The 22413-nt window shown below is 39.7% G+C and overlaps 1 protein-coding gene across 3 annotated transcripts in view; it reads right to left on the bottom strand.

The window, feature by feature from the left end:
* The window catches only part of RBM27 (RNA binding motif protein 27), a 66807-nt gene that overhangs the window by 32078 nt on the left and 12316 nt on the right, over positions 1 to 22413 (bottom strand). For 2 of the 3 annotated variants that reach the window (XM_081091196.1, XM_081091197.1), the window contains exons 2-8: positions 21717 to 21835; positions 17668 to 17792; positions 15668 to 15759; positions 14809 to 15002; positions 13799 to 14059; positions 12088 to 12387; positions 9256 to 9390 (exon numbers count right to left, since the gene is read on the bottom strand). In XM_081091196.1, the coding sequence (XP_080947322.1) occupies positions 9256 to 9390; positions 12088 to 12387; positions 13799 to 14059; positions 14809 to 15002; positions 15668 to 15759; positions 17668 to 17792; positions 21717 to 21835 (1226 nt within the window). Of the gene's footprint in view, positions 1 to 9255; positions 9391 to 12087; positions 12388 to 13798; positions 14063 to 14808; positions 15003 to 15667; positions 15760 to 17667; positions 17793 to 21716; positions 21836 to 22413 lie in introns of all 3 variants that reach the window. The other variant, XM_081091195.1, reaches the window with a different exon arrangement.

The raw sequence follows: 22413 nt of genomic DNA, 5'->3' as shown, positions 1-22413 counted from the left end.
ATGACCTTAAAAGTTATAAAATTCCAAAAGATTTTTAATAAATTTTAATAGGACAAGCCACAAAGCATCCACTTGATTTCATAGTAAATGCAGACGAGAAATGGATGTGCTAAAATTTATGACATTCTCTTCCCATATAAGGAACAAAGGAGGAAGTGACACATATACTGTATAGCTGACTACATACTGTGTGCTCAGACCCAATCCCTTCCAAATTTACATTAGAAAAGGATCAGCTAGAAGAGATCAATGAGGAAAAAGAGGGGACATATGCAATACTTGCAGCAATAAAGATTTTTTTAAAAAGAAAAGGGTTGATCTCTTACACTGCAAAAACAATTCAACATATCCTCAATGATCTAAAAATAGTTGAGAATGACCTACTGCAGACGATTTCTTGAAGAATGTAGTGTGCCAAAGAGAAAAAAACGAGTACAATCTCAGTCATGTGATTAGTTTAGATTTATGATACAGCATTCAATGTAACAAGTAGTTTTAATTAGTAACTACCTCAAAGTAAATTGGAAACTAAAAGACTAGTTTGCAGAATGTCTTTTTAAAAAAAACAAATGACAAAGAACATGTGTTCAAACACTTCAGAAAGACAGCTGTTTATTCAGATGAAGCCTAATTTTCTTCAACACATTTTGAAGTCTCTAAATACTATTTCAAAAATAAACAGTTGTTTTTTTATTTGTTTGTTTTTAATATATATTTTATTGATTTTTTACAGAGAGGAAGGGAGAGGGATAGAGAGTTAGAAACATCAATGAGAAAGAAGCATCGACCAGCTGCCTCCTGCACACCCCCTACTGGGGATGTGCCCGCAACCAAGGTACATGCCCTTGACCAGAATCGAACCTGGGACCCCTCAGTCCCCAGGCCGACGCTCTATCCAGTGAGCCAAACTGGCTAGGGCTAAACAGTTGTTTTGATAAAAGGCTGATTCTAGGCCTGAGCCAACAATTTATAAGATGAAAAAGGTGGTGCACCATGGTATAGCTTATCCTTCCAGAAACAAGATGGCTATCAAACACTAGCATGACAAAAACAAAACAACCTGCAGGAGCCACTGGTCAAAGATGAAATTTGGACATTGAAAAGGGCTGTAAGGGAGTGAAACAGCAAATGCTAAAAATCCATGAGTTCATTATGATACTTAAAAAAATACAGTGGTCCCCTTTGGAAGATACTAGGAAACCAATTCATTATTCTAAAACTGGTAAATGAAACGAAACAAGCATTTATCCCATCTTTCCTGTAAAAATTACATTTCAGGTTAACAAAACAGCTAACACTCCCGAGTTTTACTTTGTAGAATGCTAGCCAATAAATGTACAAGAAATTATATAATTACAATATGACACTTTTATAACCCCTAAAGAAACAACAGATCTAGGCAATAATTACAATGGCCGCCGAAACCATGAGCAACTGTTAAAATGGATGGGTCAGGATGAAAACACCTGTACACACTGAAGAAAATCTTTAACACAGAAAGAAGACAACTTGGTATTATGAATATAATGATGTACTGCAGTAGGAAATATATAACCCCATCAATAAAATATTCATGCCCCCAAAAGAAAAAGCCAAACCTAATTAAGTCTCTAGATCTAACCTCCAATTTTCAGGAAATACAGGGGATAAAGGAATGTCTTAAATGATACCAGGGGATGCACTGTGCCAAGTCCAGATATAAAAAAATAAAATTCTGCAGGACAAATGAGTTGTTTCTTCAATAAGTAAGTATCAGGGGGCGGGGGGGGGGGGGGATTGGGAAATTTGTTACAGATTTAAAGACTTAAGAAGCATATCACCTAAATATAATGTGTAAAAAGGACATTTATGATACAACTAAGAACTATTAATACTGACTGGCATGTTTGACAAAGGATAACTGTTACAAACTTTTGGGGGAGTGTGATAAAGTATTGTGATTGTGTGTTGTGTGTGTTTAATCCTTATCTTTTAGAGAAAATTAAGTTTTTACAGATGAAATGTTATGTTTGGGGCTTGCTCCATAAAATCAAGTCAGGGGTGAGTTATAGATGAAGCAAGATTAATCATATGTTGATAAACACTAATGCTGGTAAATGAGGACATGAAGATTGTAATATAATATTTGTTCTCCTGTGCATATTGGAAATTTTTCCACAATAAAAAGTTTTTAAAAAATCAGGAGAAAACCAAGGTGGCGACATAGGTAAACACCGGAGTTAGCTGCCTCGAACAACCACTTCACAAATACAACTAAAAGGCGGAACGGACATCGCCCAGAACCACAGGAAGACTGGCTGAGGGGAAATTCTTCAACTAGAAGGAAAGAGAACAGCATACGAGACTCAGAGGAGGCGCAGTGTGGAAAATACAAAGGTGCGGAGGTACGCGCGGAGCAGGCTGGTAGCTGAGGGCACAGCTGTCGTTTTCAATCGGGAGGGAGTCTCAGATTCTGAGCTCCAGTTCTGGGCGAGTCTCTAAGGACCCAGACTTAAACGGGAGTAGCGGGACTATCTGGCATCGGTCGGAACGCGAGGGCAGCTTTCTCTCCGAGGTTTGCAGCGGTTGCTGGGACTCTGAGAGGCAGAGCCTCTGGGAACGGGACTGAGAGCAGCCATAACTGCTCCCTCCACCTGCTCTGTTGATCTCGGGCGACCCGCCCCGCCCCGCCCAAGCCCTGCACAGAGCCATTTGCCAGATAGCCTCAGGCAAAGGCTAGATTAGCACCTCCCTAGAGGACAGAAGTTTTCCCACTGCAGACACAGCTGAATCTCACAGCCAGTTGGCCTGGAGGTCAAATCCCCCTAGTATTAACTACAACAATCAAGGCTTAACTACAACAAGACTGCACACAAAGACCACTAGGGGGTGCACCAAGAAAGCATAAAAAATGCAGAGACAAAGAAACAGGACGAAACTGTCAATGGAGGATATTGAGTTCAGAACCACACTTTTAAGGTCTCTCAAGAACTGTCTAGAAGCCGCCGATAAAGTTATTGAGATCTACAAGAAATCTAATGAGACCCTCAATGTTGTGATAAAGAACCAACTAGAGGCCCGGTGCACAAAAATTTGTGTACTCGGGGGAAGGGGGGTCCCTCAGACTGGCCTGTGCCCTCTCGCAGTCTGGGACCCCTCGGGAGATAACGACCTGCTGGCTTAGGCCTGCTCCCAGGTGGCAGAGGGCAGGCCCAATCCCTAGGTGCAGTCCCTGGTCGGGCTCAGAGCACGGCCGATTGGGGAGTTGGGGCGCCTTCCCCTGTCATGCACAGAGCAGGGCAGATTGGGAGGTTGCGATGCCACCCTCAGTCACGCTCAGGGTAGGGCCAATTGGGGGGTTGGGGCACCGCCCCCTGTCACACTCAAGGCAGGGTCGATGGGGAGGTTGCGGCGCCACCCCCTGTCACGCACAGAGCAGGGCCCATCAGGGGGGTTGGGGCTCCATACCCTGTCATGCACAGAGCAGGGTCAATCAGGGGGTTGGGGAGCTCCCCCCTGTCATGCACAGAGCAGGGCCGATCAGGGGGTTGAGGAGCTCCCCCGTCACTCACAGAGTATGGCCGATAGGGGAGTTGGGGCACCGCCCCCTGTCACACTCAGGGCAGGGCGGATCAGGGGGTTGGGGCGCCGCCCTCTGTCACCCACAGAGCAGGGCCGATCAGGGGGTTGGGGCGCCGCCACTGTCACACTCGGGGCAGGGCAGATGGGGAGGTTATGACTCTACCCCATCACACACAGAGCAGGGCCCGTGGGGGGGCTGGGGGGGTTGGGGCGCCGCCCTCTATCACCCACAGAGCAGGGCCGATCAGGGGGTTGGGGTGCCGCCACTCTCATACTCAGGGCAGGGCCAATGGGGAGGTTATGGCTCTACCCCGTCACACACATAGCAGGACCCGTGGGGGGCGGGGGGGTTGGGGCCCCGCCCCGTCACACACAGAGCTGCAGGGCGATCAGGGGTTTGGGCGCTGCCCCCTGTCACACTGATCCCGGTGCCGGGAGGCCTCTCGGCTCCACTGATACCGGTGCTGGGAGGCATATTACCCTTTTACTATATAGAATAGAGGCCTGGTGCATGGGTGGGGCTGGCTGGTTTGCCCTGAAGGGTGTCCTGGATCAGGGTGGGGGTCCCCACTGGGTGCCTGGCCAGTCTGGCTGAGGGGATGATGGCTGTTTGCAGCTGGTCACACACCCTTCAGGGTGGGAGTCCCCACTGGGGTGGCCTGGCCAGTCTGGCTGAGGGGCTGAGGGCTGTTTTCAGGCTGGGACTGAAGCTCCCAACCGCTTTTTCTTCTTCTTCTTTTTTTTTTTTTTTTATTCTGGGCCAGCTTTAGCTCTGAGGCCTCAGCTGCTGAAAACAGGTTTCTGGCCTTTGTTTACCGTCTGTATTTGATACAATGTTGCGTTCCGGCTGGCTGAAGCTCTGCTGAGTAAAGCAGGTTTCTGGAGTTTTTTTAGCTTCTTTATTCACAACATAGTTGCTGAGAGTTGCAGCTGAGAGGCCGGCAAGTCAGGCGGGGAACGTTGGAGTTCTCCATCACTGAAGCAAGCAAGCCTCCCTGTTCGCATCAGCTGCCTGGCTGCCGGCCGCCATCTTGGCTGCCAGTTAATTTGCATATCTCGGCTCTACTCTGTGAGTGACAGGGGGATTAGCCAATGGGAAGGGTAGTGGAGTGACACTAATTACCATGTTTCTCTTTTATTAGTGTAGATGCCCTATTTCCCCCCTTTTGCCCCCTCTACCCAGCTCTTGCCCCCCACTTCTCTCTGGCCTTCACCATACTGTTGTCTGTGTCCACAGGTTGTGCATATATTTTTTTTGGCTAATCCCTTCTTTAAATTCACTTCTTTAAATTTTTGTTTTCAGATAAGTGCTTATAACTGCACTATTATATATTTTCTATTATATCATTTAGAATTAAGATATCTTTTAATTGAACCCTTGTAAATTTTAGCACAATTTAATAAATTATGCTAGAAGCAATTAGGAGATTTTTCATGTAATGCAGATACATTTCAATTAATATTTTATTAATTTTTTAATATTTTAATTTGAAATAATCTCATACATGTAAAAAAAACTATAAAATACTACAGCATATTATATGTACCCTTCACCAAATTTCTTAGGTGTTAATAATTTAAACATAACCATTATACAACTAACAAAATTTGGAATATATTTTTCTTATAATCTCTTTAATGTTACTTAATCCATTTACTTTGTTTTTGTTAATCTTCACCCAAGGATATTTTTCCATTGAATTTTAGAGAGAGTGAAGGGAAAGGGAGAGACACATTGATTGGTTGCCTCCTGCACATGCTTTGATAGAGACTGGGGATCAAGCCAGCAACTGAGGTACATGCCCTTGACTAAAATCGAACCTGGGACCCTTTAGTCCACGGGCTAATGCTCTATCCACTGAGAAAAACAGGCTGTAGCTTAATTCATTTACTTTTAATCTATATGTGTCTTTATATTTAAAGTGGGTTTTGTTTTTGATTCACCCTCATAATCTGTCTTTTAATTGGTGCATTTATGCCACTGACTGTCAGAGTGCTTACTGATAGAGTTAAGGCCCGGCCGGCTTCTGGGGCCAGCTTCTGGGGGCGGGCTGCCTTGCCTCCCGGGACCCGCCGATGGCCAATTGGGTCCCAGGCGGCAAGGCAGCGGCAGGCCTGCCCTGGATGGCGGCGCGCTGGCGGCTCACGCTGTCCCACCCTGCCTGCAGTATGCAAATTAGCTGCCATCTTTGTCGGCGGTTAATTTGCATATCGTGCTGATTAGCCAATGGGAGGCGTAGCAAAGGTACAGTCAATTACCATGTTTGTCTATTATTAGATAGGACTAGAGGCCCGGTCCCACAAAATTCGTGCACTGGGGGGAAGGGAGGGGTCCCCTCAGCCTGGCTTGCGCCGTCTCGCAGACCGGGAGCCCTCGGGGAATGTCCAACTGACAGCTTAGGCCCGCTCTGCTCTAAGCCGTCAGTGAGACATCCTCAGCACTGCCATGGAAGCGGGAGAGGGTCCCGCCACTGCCGCTGTGCTCGCCAGCCATGAGCCCCGCTTCTAGCTGAATGGTGCTCTCCCTGTGGGAGCACACTGACCACCAGGGGCAGCTCCTGCATCTAGTGTCAGCCCCCTGGTGTTCAGTGTGCATCACAGCAACCAATTGTTCTGCCATTCAGTTGATTTGAATATTAGCCTTTTATTATGTAGGACAGAGGCCCAGTGCATGAATTCATGCACGGGTGGGGTCCCTCGGGGAGGCCTGTGGGTATCAGGACGAAACCCGCAGTCCAACACCACCTGCAGCTCCTACCTGCCACTCCCACTCATCCCAGCCCCACTGCACCTGCCACGGGCTCACACCCAACCAGTCCCGATTGGGAGAGGTTCGCGCCACCAACACAGCACTCGCCAGCTGTGAGCTCTGCATCTGGCGCCCTCCTGAGTGGAGTGGCCTGCGGGACCGGGCTGAAACCAGCTCTCTGACATCCCCCAGAGGGGTCATCCCCCGGATTTCGAGAGGGCACAGGCCAGGCAGAGGGACCCCACCAGTGCATGACCAGAGTCAAGGAGGGACCACAGGAGGGCTCCAGGGAGTGTCCGGCCCATCTTCCTCAGTTCCGATCAGCTGGACCCCAGCAGAGCATCTGCCTCCTGGTGATCAGTGCAAGTATTAGCGACCGGTCAACCAGTCAACTGTCTGCCCCCTGATGGTCAGTGCATGTCGTAGTGAGTGGTTGAGTGGCCTTAGCATATCATTAGCATATTACACTTTGATTGGTTGAACAGTTGACCCATCACCAGACGACTGGACACTTAACATATTAGGCTTTTATTATATAGGATTATATAGGATAGATCAGTGGTCGGCAAACTGCAGCCCCTTGAGTGTGGCTCTTCCACAAAATACCACGTGCAGGCGTGCATGTACAGTGCGATTCAAACTTTGTGGCCAAACTCAAGGGGCCAAAGAGCCGCATGTGGCTCGCGAGTCGCAGTTTGCCGACCACTGGGATAGATAGATAACTTTTCCACACACCTAGTACAATGAGCTTAGTTAGCAGTTATAAAAAAAGAGTTGGCCTTCCATCCCTGGCTGCCAGCACTGGCTTCCCTCTGGCACCTGAGACTCAGGCTTCACCCGGAAGGACGTCCGGTCTAATTACCATATTATGCTTTTATTATTATAGATTCCATTCTGTCTTCTTCAAAGAAGAAAAAAAAAAAACAGACCAAATTTAAGATAGTAAAGAGTCAATTTAAAAATGATCCTGTGAAAACCAAAATAATAGATACTGAGTTGATGACTTCAAATTTGGGTAAAATGTTTAAATGCTTCAGAGGACATAGGTGATTTTTTTAAATCTTTTTTTAAAATATGTTTTTATTGATTTTTAGAGAGTTGGGAGAGGGAGAGAGAAACATCCATAGGCTGCCTCCTGCAGGCCCCCTACTGGGGATCGAGCCCACAACCATGGCATGAGACCTGACCTAGAATTGAACCCGTGACCTTACAGTGCATGGGCGATGCTCAACAACTGAAGCACACTGGCCAGGGCAATAATTAATTTTAATAGGTGTATGAATTGCTGTTTTTCCAGACAATGATATATAATCCAATTATATAGCATTTCTCATTATTTAAGTCCTTTTCAAAGTATCTGACATTTTACAAAAACAACAAAACTACAAAGGTTTTTTTTCTAAACTAGAACCATCTGAAATTAACGTATCCTACCTCGTTTTACAGTGGGTTAATTTTTTTCTTTTAACATTCAATTTTCCTCTTCCAAAACAACTGATAATTACAGACTATGAAGGTTCCATTTTTGGCAGAATTAGTGCCTTTGTCATTTGTGTTTCTGAATCATTCTGTTCATTTACTTTTAATACACTGTAATTGGTTTTGAGTTTTGTTGTTTTTACATATTTCTTTCCATTATAATTTTTTGCTTCTTAAGAGAAAAATCATTTGCTTTTTTTTATATATATATATATATATTTTATTGATTTTTTACAGAGAGGAAGGGAGAGAGATAGAGCCAGAAACATCGATGAGAGAGAAACATCGACCAGCTGCCTCCTGCACACCTCCCACTGGGGATGTGCCCGCAACCAAGGTACATGCCCTTGACCGGAATCGAACCTGGGACCCTTCAGTCCGCAGGCCAACGCTCTATCCACTGAGCCAAACCGGTCACGGCCATTTCCTTTTTTAAAAAATATATATTTTTATTGATTTCAGAGAGGAAGGGAGAGGGAGAGAGAGATAGAAACATCAATGATGAGAGAGAATAATTTATCGGCTGCCTCCAGCACACCCGACCCACACTGGGGCTCAAGCCAGCAACCCAGACATGTGCCCTGAGCAGAATCAAACCTTATCCTCCTGGTTCATAGGTCAACACTCAACCACTGAACCATGCTGGCTGGGCAAATCATCTTATTAATCAGTATATTCTCAGTACATAGCTAGCATTGAGCATAGTCCTATTTTTACCTCAAAAAATCCAAATTTTATTTTTCTGTTTACTTTAGGTCCCTACTGACATAATTTTCACAATTAAATACCATTTGATATGCTGTTTTTCATTTCTACTATTTTCTATGCCGTGACTTTTCATGGTAATTTTAATGATAATAAAATATCCATAATTTAAACTTTCTCAATTTGTTAAGCTTTGAGCATAGTTCAAGTTCTTTATTACAATGCAAACATACATATATTTTACTTCATTTGAACTAAAGCAAACTCTAATTTTCTGAAATGATTAATTACAGTATTTATAAAAATAAACTTGAATTAATTCTCAAAGGCAATTTTATTAAAAGATAAAAATAACTTTTAAAGCAACTTAATAGAAAGATATTTAAAAAGTATGACTGGAAAAATATATTACACTAAAAAAATTTTTTTTTGTTAACCCTCACCTGAGGATATTTTTTCCATTGCTTTTCAGAGAGTGAAAGGGCGGAAGGGAGAGGGGGAAAAAGAGGGAGAGAGAGAGAGAGAGATACACAGAGACACTGATGTAAGAGAGACAGATCAACTGGTTGCTTCCCATACAGAATATTAAAATCCAGCTATATAACATATCCACACAGTAAACTACCGTGAAAATACAAATACGATTTTATATAGCACAGTCCATAAGTATACAAATTAATTGTATTTTAAAAAGTATAACACTGATATGAAAAAAAATGGCTATTTGCTGAGCAATTTTAAGTCAAACTATTTTTACTTACGTTCTGATACTGTATAAAGGAGGTTCTGGGGTAAAGGAGGAGGTAGTCTTGCTCCCACTGGTGCAAGATTGGGCACTGCACTTGACCCAGCCTGGTCACGGTTGTTTATTAAGCTTGACTGTGTTATGGGTGGTCCTATGGATAACAATAAGTAAAAGACACTGCATTAATATTTCCTAACTAATAAAAATACTCACTATAGCCCTAGCTGGTTTGGCTCTGTGAATAGAGCATTGGCCTGCAGACTGAAGGGTCCCAGGTTCAATTCTGGTCAGGGGAACATGCCTGGGTTGCGGGCTCAATCCCAGTAAGGGGTATGCAGGAGGCAGCTGATCAATGATTCTCTCTTATCATTGATGTTTTTATCTCTCTCTCCCCTCTCCCTTCCTCTCTGAAATCAATAAAAATATATTTAAAGAAAGAAAGAAAATCATTGATCAGCTGCCTTCTGCATGCCCTCTATTGGGGATTGAGCCTGTGCCCTGACCAGGAATCAAACCATGACCTCCTGGTTCATAGGTCAATGTTCAACCACTGAGTAACACCAGCCAGGCAATATATAGTTCTTTTAACTTTTCTGTTTCCTTAAATTTGTTCTAGCAAAATACTGGGGGGAAATTACAGTCTTGGTTTAACTTTTAATAAGTTCAGGGAGATAACTTTTATTTTAAGAATTTCTATACATAAAGGTGCTATTTTACCTGGGAATAGCATCAATTTGAACTATACAAGTATACCATTTATGTGACAATAAATATTCACAAATGCTGAATTATAAAGGACCATATTACTTTTTGTTTGTTTTTAAATCTTCATTGTTGAAAGTATTGCATATGTCCCTTATCCCCCTCCCCGCCACTGACCCATTCTAGCCCACCCCCACCCAGGCCTTCACCACACTATTGTCTGTATGCATAGGTTATGCAGAGATGCATACAAGTTCTTTTGTTGATCTCTTCCACCCACCCACCCACCCCTACCTTCCCTCTTCATATTTTTATTGACCAAATCTATGCATTAAATGTCTCAAAACCTTTAGCAATTTTAATGAAATATGTTCTATAAGAGACATTACTACAGAAAAGCTAGGTGAGGAATGCACAGAATCACACTAAAGTATTTTTGCAACTTCTATTATAATTTCAAAAATAAAAAGTAGCCCTGGCCAGTGTCGCTCAGTTGGTTGCAGCATCGTCCCATATGACAAAAGGTCATGGGTTCGATTTCCGGTCATGGGGGAGGCAACTGATAAGATATTCACTCTCACATAGATGTTTCTCTCTCTTTCTCTCTCTCTCTCTCCCCCTAAAATCAATAAAAGCATGTGCTCAGAATTATAAATAAAAAGAACATTTTAAAAACTACCAAAGTGAATAACAATCATTTTTCAAAAAATAATAATTTGCAATCTGCTAGCAATGTTAAATGTCATCAAGTATATATTTTCTTATACACTTGCATACATGTAAACTACTCACTCCACAACCTTTTCAATTATACTAAAAAAGTTTAGTCTTACTTCAGTTTCTGATAAATTAGCAATTGCTAAGGTTTTCTAATGATCATTCTCAAACATCTATATATATAAAAGCTTAAGCGACCGTTAGGACTGGCCGGTAGTTATGACATGCACTGACCACCAGGGGGCAGATGCTCCTCCCGCAGTCCCTCCCCCTGGCCGGTTGGGTGGTCAGTGCACTCCCACAGCCAACCTCCGTAGCCAGCCAACCTCCTGTGGTCCCTCCATCCTAGCCGGCCAACCTCCTGAGGTCCCTCCCCCTGGGCAGCCAACCTCCCATGGTCCCTCCTCCCGGCCAGCCAGCCCCAATCGGGCCCAATCGGGATGGGGCAAGATGGCCCCGATCGGCCCCGATCAGCCCCGGATCACCAGCCAGGCCGAGGGACCCCACCCTTGCACAAATTCAGGCACTGGGCCTCTAGTTTCTTAATATTAATTTTGATAGATGTGATAATAGCACATTATTTGTTTATGAAAAACAAACAAAAAAAATAGTCCTTTCAGTGAAGAGATTCATAATGAAATATATATTAGTAAAATGATGTAACATTTGACATTTACTCCAGCAAAAATTAAGCCAAAAGAAATGTGTAGGTGGGGTGGGAGAAAAATGAAACAAAAACAGATGAATACTGATAATCCACTGAAATTGGGTAACAGTGCATATGGAACATATATTATTCCGCCTCTGTGTATATTTGAAATTTTCCATAATAAAATGTTTTTGAAATTATTTCAAGATTCTTGAAGAAATTTTCTTTAAAGGCAAGGAAATGTCATTATACTGACATGTTTTGTTTTGTTTTTTCTTAATTGACTTTAAAGAGGGAGAAAGAGAGAGAAAAATATTGATGTGAGACAGAGACATTGATCAGTTGCCTCCCCTAAACACCCCAACAAGAGACTGAACCCAGAACCTAGGTATGTGCCCGGACCAGGAATGGAACCCAAGACCTTGCAATGCACAGGACAACACTCCAACCAAGTGAGCCACACCAGCCAGGGCTACTGTCATGTTATTTTTTCTGACACCTTAAAAATACTGGCTTTCTTAAGATGCTATCAACTAGCAAGATTTTGACTCCAGGTCAACATAGCCACTACTGATAATATTTATACTTGTAAGTGCTACAAATAATGCAATGCAACAGTGGATGAAAAAAAGGAAACGGAATTTTAATGATAGGAATATATTCTAAATTCTATAATTAATTCACTTTTCAAAAACTTTAAATGTAGTGTCAAGTTAGCTGAATGGGATGGATTATTTGAAATATAATTCTGCAATAAACAGTCAATGAACATATACTTACTTGGTATGGGAAGCACAACAGAAGGTGGAGGCTGGCCATGTCCTTGGGGAACAGGAAGTCTCATATTGTGTCCAGGACCTGGACCTGGACCTGGGCCTGGGCCTGGGCCTGGGCCTGGGCCAGGGCCAGGACCAGGGCCTGGCATTGGAGGCATTAACATTCCAGGAGGTGGTGGAGGAGGAAGCCCAGGAGGAGGTGGAGGGAAAGGAATCATGCTTGGCAGAGCAACTTCATCAACAACCAGGGGATCATTTCCATGATCAAACTGACAAAGGTCACCAAGTACACAAAATCCTCTTTCTGTAAGAAGAAAAAAAAGATCTTATGATGATCTACTTAGAATTCAGAAAAGAAAACAAGTCTTGAAACACCCATCAATCTGATTTATAAAGTGTTTTCCCTCCAAGGAGTCTAAACTCTTCTTAAGGGTTGTTCTGTTAATAATCCTATATCCCCGCGGTCAGGGCAGGTGTACTCTACTTTCTTCACTAAGACACTATGATTTGTTGAGTCAGCAAATAGAGTCAAGAAACGGCTACTAGCCACCATTAATGCATTTGCTATGAAATTTTCATAATAAAAATTCAGATTTGTTCTGTTGTTATTAATCCTTACACAAGGATATTTTTCCATTGATTTTTAGAGAAAGAAGAAGGGGGAAAGGAAGGGAAGAGACATTGAGGTGAGAGAAACACATTGATTGGTTGCCTCCTGCAATTGCCCCAACCAGGGCAGGGGATCAAACTAAAACCTAGGTACGTGACCTTGACTAGGAATTGAACCCTCAACACTTAAGCACACGGGCTGACATTCTAACCACTTAGCAACACCAGCCACGGCAAATTCAGATATTTTAAAGGAATATAAATTTCACAAAGGCTGGGAGTGGGGTGATAAGAGATAAAAGACTTGAATTATATGATTCCACTACCTATTTTCATGATATTATTCTAAAGCAACCAGTCTTGCTATAACTGCAAGTTGTAACTTTAAAATATTCCAGTGGACATCATGTACCAGATTATTCACTGCAGCACTGTTTGTAACAGCAAAATATTAGAAACACCCAAAAGGGCATCAATAAAGAATAAGTTAAAAAGGAGACATATGTACTACTATTTGTAATACTTTAAACAATAAATTTTTTAAAAAAAAGAATAAGTTAAACACATTTTTTTGTACATATATAATACTAAAAGTCTAAAAAATATCGAGGAAGCTCTTCATGCAGAGACTCCGTATGGAAAGATACACAAGAAATTAATGACATTAAATTGGCCTTGGGAAGGAGAGCTCTGTGGCTGGGAGATGAGGGTACAAGTAAGGTAAGACTTCAATTATGATTTGATTCTATACCCTACTTAAAGTTTTAAAAAAATACACACTGATTCACTCATTCAAGTGGAAAGTCAGCAAATAACAAATTCTAAGCACCAAACACCACACAAAGAAGTTATAATTCCTAGTATTTACCAAGTTATACTTAGTGTTTGAAGTAACAAGAACAACAAAAAACAAAGGGTCAAATTTGAACATTCTGTTAATAAGAGCCAAAACTACTAAATCAAACAAGTAAATAAGCATATGCCAGAAGAGATTCACCTCATTCATCCCTTTTAATAAAATCTGAACTACAATGAAAAGATATACAATATGAGCAACATCTGCTTTACTAGTATTTTTGGGTACAGCATAATAAGAGAATTTTTACCATCATAATCTCTGCATCGCCTCTTTGGTGGTGGGTTTCGACCAAAAGAATTGGAAGAGCTATGATTGTTATAGTAATTGGACCAACTCTCCGTTGTGTTTTCTGAGTGGTGCGCAGGTGCAATCACAGTAACAGTGCTGGGAATAGACTGGGCCCCAGAGGAATACTGCTCCGAAGAGTTTGGAGGCGGTGCAGACACAGGCACATATGAACTCTCCAAGTCATTCCTTTCACTCTTAAACTTGGATCTTTCCCTGTGCTCTGCTTTAGAAACAAAATAAAAATAAAAAGCAAGATCAGACATTTATTCTTGAAATACATGGGTATTTTTTCACTTGAAAAATATGAAAGGAGAATACTGAAGTAAATTTACTGAGCTATCAGTATTTAAAAGTGCTTTCATTATTAATAATATCCTAAAAGTAGGAACATCAACGTGACATATCTTGACCAATAACTTATGTAAAATTATCTCTTATAACATCAATACCAATACATAATGAAGAAAAGCCAGCTTCTCCGCTGATATTTAATAAAAATGCTATCCAAGAATTGATTTCCAAAATGACATCCCGGGAGATCACTGGCTGGGATCCCAATAATATACTTAATTTTTTTTTTAATTTTACAAACTCTAGGCAACCTTAAAGCAAATCAATTCTTTTTGGAGGGAAATAGGGGAAGAGGGCAGGGGCCAGCAATCCTTTTCCTCCAGCAATAGCTTTGTTGATTAAAGGACATTTGTTTCAATTATACAAGATGACTTAAGTCTAGACATGCACAAAGTATAATACATTTATGAATAACTTCTTTTGAGTCAAACTCCATTGACACTATCCTAAGAGCCCTATCTTTTTAACAAAATCAATATTAAATATTTGGAGACAATTACAGATTTTACACTGCTCAGAAATAACAAAGATACATTTGCCTTTAAGAGAAATTCTCATACTCTTGTGATACAGGAAGATAAGCAACTATGCAGATTTTAGGAAGAAGCCTCTACTCACCAACATTCCTATTTGGATCCCGGTCTTTGCTGCGCCCCCTACTTCGGCTTCGACTTCGACTTAGGCCTCGGCTCTTACTCCGGCTTTTACTCCTGCCTCTTCTCCAGTCATACTTCTCACGGTACAATTCATTCCGCTCAAAGTACCTATCGTAGTCTCTCCACTTGCCATCTTCTCTTTTCTTCTCACGTGTCCTATAATACACAGATATAAAAGCCATAAGGAGATACAGAAACTAAGTCTTCAAACAAATCGGTGGTATGTAATGCCCTCCTTGATGCATCAAAATTCATAATATAAACGCTTTTTTAGAAAGCCGTAGGACCACCACAAAATTTCTCTAGTCCACTATATAAAAAGAAACAACATTCCCTCAAGTACACTGGGTAGGGAGAAGTGAAAAAAAAAAAGAGGTGAACCCAAAGTATGGGGAGGGGTGGGAGAAAAAAACAGATATTTAAAACTGGAAAAGAAAAAAGGCTCAAAACAAAGTTTTCTTAAACAAAGACTAATTTTTTGATGGTAGGCTGATGATTCAAAATATAAAATGCACTAATTGTAATATAAAATGCTATGGATGATTTTAATATTAAGCACCCCTAACCAAATGGAACATTTCATTATTATTCTCTAAGGAGACTGCTCCCACCCCTGAGCTCTTGGGGAAAGCACATAATGATGCTTGTTTATAAAAGGAAGACAAAGACAAAAAAAGAGAGAATGGAAGGAAGAAAGGTAACTTTTCCTTTAATCGGTTCAGAGAGAGAGAAGTCAGTTCATTATTTTAAAAATCTCTTCAATGCCCTTATAACTGAAAAGTGAGTTACCAATATCCTCCTAATTAAAAATATACACAAACCTTCGTTCACTAGACTCTGAACGAGTCTTCTGGGGACTAGGATATTTCTTTTTTCTGCCATCTCGTTCTTCCTCTGCTGGCTCCTGAAATACCTATATGGAAACACTCATTAGAAACAAGAACAGGCCTCCAAAATACAAAACACACCCACCTGATGACAAACTTACTGGCACAAAGAGGGCACAAATAAACTGAAATATTAAAGTCATATCACACCCAAAAAAGTTTGGAAACAGAAATAAAAAGATGCTGAAATTACATTACCAGCAATATGTTAATTTTTAAGTGTTAATTTAAGGTAGAAAAGTGTAGGAAGAAAACAAAAATCCATTCTTTAAATTCAAACAGCAGAAATAGCAAATCTAAGCATCGTATAGTAAAATGATTTGAGTTTTCCTAATTATAATTCATTTGAGGAGAACTTTAGATTTATTTCATAGAAAAGGTTACAGGAACAAAAAGTTAATGAATGTTATAAAATGGAAGCCACAATATGGCAACCATATGGTGCTGGCAAAAACACTATACAATTGTTAGATTAGGTTTAAAAATCGTTCTACCAATTCATAGGAAATACAGAAGATATATTATTCCACTGGGATGCAATCAACAAAATTATACTCTATCAAGTACAAAAGAAAAGTATCTTCCTATTTCCATTACTTGAGAAAACATACCAAGAGCCTCTTTTAATTTTAAAGATTTTACGAGACAATTAAAGGGCATAAGCCAAAAATAAAAACAGTGATAGTAATCTCAATGAGTCTTAATGAAGTATTTTATTTTGTTTTCTTTTAACATTGAATCAATTCTATCATCCTAGCATTTAAAAATGTATCAGAAATGACAACTAAATGCAATATGTGATCTTTACAATGATCTTGTATTGAAGAGGAAAAAACACAAGCTATAATAAAAGGACATTGTTGGTCAACAAACAAAATTAGAAAACAGACAGTAGATTCCAGTATTTTATTGATGTTAAATTTACTGACACTAATAATAGTACTATAGCTAGTTAAGAGAATATCTTTATTCTTATAAAATACACACTGAATATTTAGAGGTCAAGGGTCATGATGTACCTGACTTACTCCCAAATATTCAGAAGAAAATAATTCTGAGTCTATATAAAGAAAGCAAATGAGGCAAACTTTCAATAGGTGAATCTAGGTAAATGGTATATGGGTATTTGTGGTACTATTCTTGTAATTTTCATATGTTTAAAATTATTCCCAAATAAAAGTTCATTAAATAATTATTAATAAACACAAAAGTTGGAAAACATTTCTGTATAATAACCAACACTTATGTGCCAGGCATTGGACTAAGATGTGTGTGCGCACAAATAAAATTTCATTTAATCCTTAAAGAGATAAGTATATACTACTATAATCATTTTGCTGATATGCAAATGAACAGTTAAGTAGCTTTGTTTAGAGCTACTACTTTAACTCATGCAGCTTGATTTTAAAACATATATTCTTATAGTAATACTGTTATCTATACATAAAAAGAAATCACATATGAACTTTATAAAATTTCTTCCTTGATTCAATTCAAACCATCTATAATCACATTTTATATCTCAACATTGTATAAACATTTTTTCCTTTTCTTTCCTATGAGTTACATTTATAATTATATTATTTTCTCTATTTATGTGAAAATGTGTTACCTAACGAGTTCTCTTGAGGTTTCATTCGTACTTTTCCTTCAATTAAGCCTCAATACTTATGAAGTTTTATTTTTCTAAAAATCACTGGATAAGATTTCTCTGAATTCCTCAATATCACACTAAAATACTTCTTGGATCTCTAAACAAGCTATCTGAAATTCTTCCAACTCTTCAAGTTCGAGAAACTAAGAAGCCCTGAAAAAGACTTTGCACCATGCTCAAACCCCACAAATTTCCATCACTTCTAAAGAGGTCAACTTCCAACTAAGAATAATATTGGTAATGGGGCAAAAGATGCCCCCAAAACAAAACTCTGCATTACCTCTTCTTTAATTTCTTCTTTTTCTTGGACTAATGGTTTTGGCTCAGGCTTAACTGGTTCCAAAGGCGGAAGGTAGTTCTTAGTATAGAGGCTTTCAAATAGTTTATCCACAAAACCTGAAGTTTCTAAGGAAGATAAATAATATATGTGTTATATAAACAGAAACCAAAAATCTGACAACACATTCTATTGTCAAATCTGAGGTAAATGGGACATCTCATACACTGTTGTTGGGACTTAAAATGAGTCCAACCCTTATTGGGAGAAAATCCCACTTCTAGGCTTTTATATCTTTTGGGCATACCTGCACATGTAAAAAATGATATCTATACAAGATTATTTGAGTACATAATAGTAAATGATTGGAAACAACCCAAATTTCCATGAATAAGAAACTAGTTAAATAAATTATATGGCAGACATACAACAGAATACAGAGAAAATATAAAAAGAATGAGTACTGATAATCAGATCTCAAATATACAATAAACATTTATATGTTTATATTTGCATAAAAACTGATGAAAAGACAAAATGTGTACTGTAGGTGGGAAGAGGGCATATGAAGAACAGGTGAGAGACTTCACAGCATACCTTTACATTGCTGGATTAAATATACTGCCTACTCAAAAATTAAAAATATTTTTATATCAGTTGAAAAAATAAACGTTGACATGAAAATATCTTTTTGTAATTTACTTAAAGGCAGCTTTACTTTGAAACTTTTTCAAAATGGGAGAACCAAATAAATGTATTAAAAACATAAATGTCAAAGTATTTGTTGTTCAAATCAAATTTCTTGAATCAAGTAACTTTCATTGATCCTATTCTAAGGAAAAAAGAGCATATTAAAAGTACAATAGCCCAGCGGTTGTGGTTCCGTGGTTGAGCATCACCCTATGAACCAGGAGGTCATGGTTCAATTCCTGGTCAGAGCATATGCCGGGGTTGTGGGCTCGATTCCTGGTGGGGTTGTACAAGAGGCAGCTGATCAATGATTCTCTCTCATAGATGTTTCTATCTCTTTCTCTCCCTCACCCTTTCTCTCTCTGAAATCAAGAAAAAATATATATACATATTTTAAAAAGGTACAACACAGCACTGGCCAGTGTGGCACAGCTGATTGAGTGTGGTTCCATACACAGATTGCCAGTTCAATACCTGGTCAGGCCACATGCCCAGGCTGCAGGCTCGATCCCTGGTAGGGGGTATACAGGAGGCAACTGATCTATATTTCTCTCTCATATCAATGTTTTCTTCTTCCTTCCTCTCTAAAAATTAATAAAAATATTAAAAACAAAATAAAAGTACAACACAAAACCCTGGCCAGATAGCTCAGTTGGTTAGAATGTTATCCTGATATGCCAAGGTTATGGGTTCAATCCCAGATCAGGGAACATACAAGAATGAACCAACAGAACAGAGTGCAGAATCTCAGAGGGAAGTTGGGTGGAGGTAAGCAACCAAAGACCTGTATGCATAACCCATGGACACAGACAATAGGGTGCTGAAGGCCTGGGGCGGGCTGGAGGAGGTTAATGGGGGGGGGGGGGGGGGGGGAGTATATATGTAATACTTTCAACAATGAAGATTAAAAAAAAAAAAAAGAATGAACCAATCAATGAATGCATAAATGCGTGGAATAACAAACTGATGTTTCTCTTTCCCTTCCCCCCTCTCTCTCAAAATCAAGAAATTTTTTTAAAAGTACAACACAAACCCTGCTTACACCGTAATTATTACACATTTTATATAATCAGCTGTTTCTAAAATATCTAATTAATTTTCCTTCAGAAAAGCATATTTATGCTATTAATTTGTGTGGTAACTTTTTCTTATTATAAAACTATTATCTCTTGTTAATTTTACACATTATTTTAAGAAAATAAATTAATCAGACCGTTCAAAAGCATTATTTTTACGATCAGTGTTTTTCTCTCTGGTTGCAAGTTTATGGCAATTTATTTTTTTTTTTTCCTTTTAAAGATGTTCTTTAAAATTCTTCCTCACATGTATTGCTTTTGTAATTTTTTAAAAAGTTACTAAAGCCCTAACCGGTTTTGCTCAGTGGATAGAGCGTCAGCCTGAAGACTGAAGGGTCTCAGGTTCGATTCCGGTCAAGGGCATGCACCTTGGTTGCGGGCACTTCCCCAGTAGGGAGTGTGCAGGAGGCAACTGAATTGATGTTTCTAACTCTCTATCCCTCTTCCTCTCCCTTCCTCTCTGTAAAAAATCAATAAAATATATTTTTCAAAAAAGTTACTAAAAATCTTTAAAGCTTTTGTAACAAGGAATTCTTAGATATCTAAACATATATTTGCCTGTTGCCTCAAATGTCTTTGCAATGTTTTACTTATTTTTTTCATGGCCCTACATTTTACATAATTTATCTTTAATGGAAACTGAGTAATATAAATTAATATATTTAGAAAAGAAAATACTCATCCTCCCATCTGTACTAGGGAGGAATTACTGTGTTTTAGATTGAGAAGCCACAATTACTTCTTTTCTTTCTCAGTAAATATTTGAGGTAAAGGATGTCTTCCCACCATCAATAGCTAGATCAACCAGTAACTGCATTATCTACATTCCTGTCCATCTATTAAACAATATTTATTGAATATCTTCTATGCGACAGGCACTGTACGTTCCAAGTCTCTCCTCCACAAAGGAAAAGACCAAACAGGGTTGGGGAGGAGAGACATATATAAACAGGCAAATCAACATACAACATGACAAGGAAAGACAAATACCATGATAAAAAATAATAAAGCAAGGTTAGAACGAGAGTGTCTAGGGGCGTGTGGCATACTATACATTCAGGGGAAACTACTCTAAGACAGCACTTTTTAAAAACATGCAACACCTGACTTATTCAGCCAGAGACACTGACCTCTTTTTCCTTAGATTGTCAAATAAAAAAAATGACAACAGCCAACCCAACTGTAGCCATCCGGTGTAATAAGTATCATCAAAATTATACCTATTTTTTTGGTCAGATGAGCAAAATATTTATTTTTTGGTGTACCAGAATTTTAGTAGTTTATGAGTGCCATGAGATGAAAAAGGCTGAAAATGGCTGCTTTAATGATGACATTTGAGAAGAGACCAAAAACCATAAGGGAAGAAAACATGTTTCAAGGAAGGGTAAAGAGAGTTCAAAAGCCCTGAACTGGGAATATGTTTGCCATGTTGACAAAAACAGCACATTAGTCAATGTGACTAGAATAAATAGTGAGGAGGACAGGTAGGGAATGAGGTCAGAAAAGCAGCAGGGGAAGACTCCAGGAATCTCTGTGGACTATGAAAAATACTTTGGTAAGAAAATGAGAAGTTAAAGGCACAAAGAGAAGAACATGCCACCTCTTCTTGGATATCAAAAAGCCCCAGCCAAGGGGATGGGGGGGCGAAACAGAAAGCTTCACTGCCTTAATAAACACTAAGAATAAACAGCTTCAATATGCTTCAAATGTTACCCGCCCCCCACCATCAACTAGGATCTGCCACAAGCTGCAAAGGACCCACTCACCTAAAAATGCATTAGTTACCACTGCCTCAATATAGGAAAGAAACAGAGAAGGAAAAACCAGTTCTGCCAAAATATATCTACACTAATAAAAGAGAAACATGTAAATTGGTGTCACTCCGCTACACCCACAAGCCAATCAGAGTGACTATGCAAACTAACACAACAAAGATGGCGGTTAATTTGCATATGCAGGCAAAGGCTCCGGCCGGAGTGAAGACTTAAGACTGAAGAGGCTTGGCATCTCCGCTGCGGAGAAGCCAAGCCTCGCTGCGGCCGGACCAAACGCCTGGGTCCTGGGCGCCGGAGGAAAACCGGTGCCAGCAGCCAGAGGAGAAAGGCCTATTGCGTGACTTTCCGTGCAACAGGCCTCTAGTGATAAATAATTAGGTATGAATGGATATATTCAAGTATAAAAGGACCCTGGCAATTTCTTTCCTTTCAAGCTTATATGTTCAAGATTTTATCAAGAAGTTTTAAATTGAAAATCTTAAATACGTGACAAAAGGTCCATAGTAATTACCTTTTTGTAAAAAGACGTCAAGTTGATCAGCACAAAAGGCTTTCAATTCTTTCTCAGGTTTGTCCTTCTTGACCAGTGCGACAACGTAGTTGGCTAAGGCTGAAGGGTCAGCATCACATCTAGTTAGATAGAGAAAATATAAAAATTTTTAAACAATTTTTTCAAATGGTTATCATTAATGAAGTCACCCCTATTTTGAAAAGCTAAAAACTTTAAAGTAACTGCAAACACAGGGGACTATTATAACACACAGCATACATGTAGTGCAAGTAAGTGTTTCCTTTTCGGCTTATTTTCATAAAATAGTTTGTCTCCTACTTTCAATGTTCTAATTACACCCAGAATTTTTAACTAAATCTGTATTTGCTTTCTCAATGGTAATAAGAAAAAGGTGGCAACTGACCCTTAGTTTCAGCTTGACTCCCAGCCTATAGAAACAGTCAATGTCTTCAGGAGCTATCTGTTCCATGGGACCAATGAGGAAGGAGGAAAAGTAACAACAATTTCCCCCAGTCCCTATAACCCCAGGAACCAGCATCCAAAAATGGAGATCGACTCCACTGTTAATCATCTCAGTGAGTACCTTAAGGATCTTTTATTCTTAAAAGTGAGAATAGAAGTTTGGCACCTTAAATATTACTGGTAAATACTTTAGCTGCTATAAGCAAGAGAGACAATATCTGGGAGTCAGCACAGA

This window comes from Myotis nattereri (assembly GCF_964212035.1).
Source record: "Myotis nattereri genome assembly, chromosome: 5".
In the NCBI taxonomy this organism is placed as follows: Eukaryota; Metazoa; Chordata; class Mammalia; order Chiroptera; family Vespertilionidae; genus Myotis; species Myotis nattereri.
This window is presented reverse-complemented; position numbering and strand designations above follow the sequence as displayed.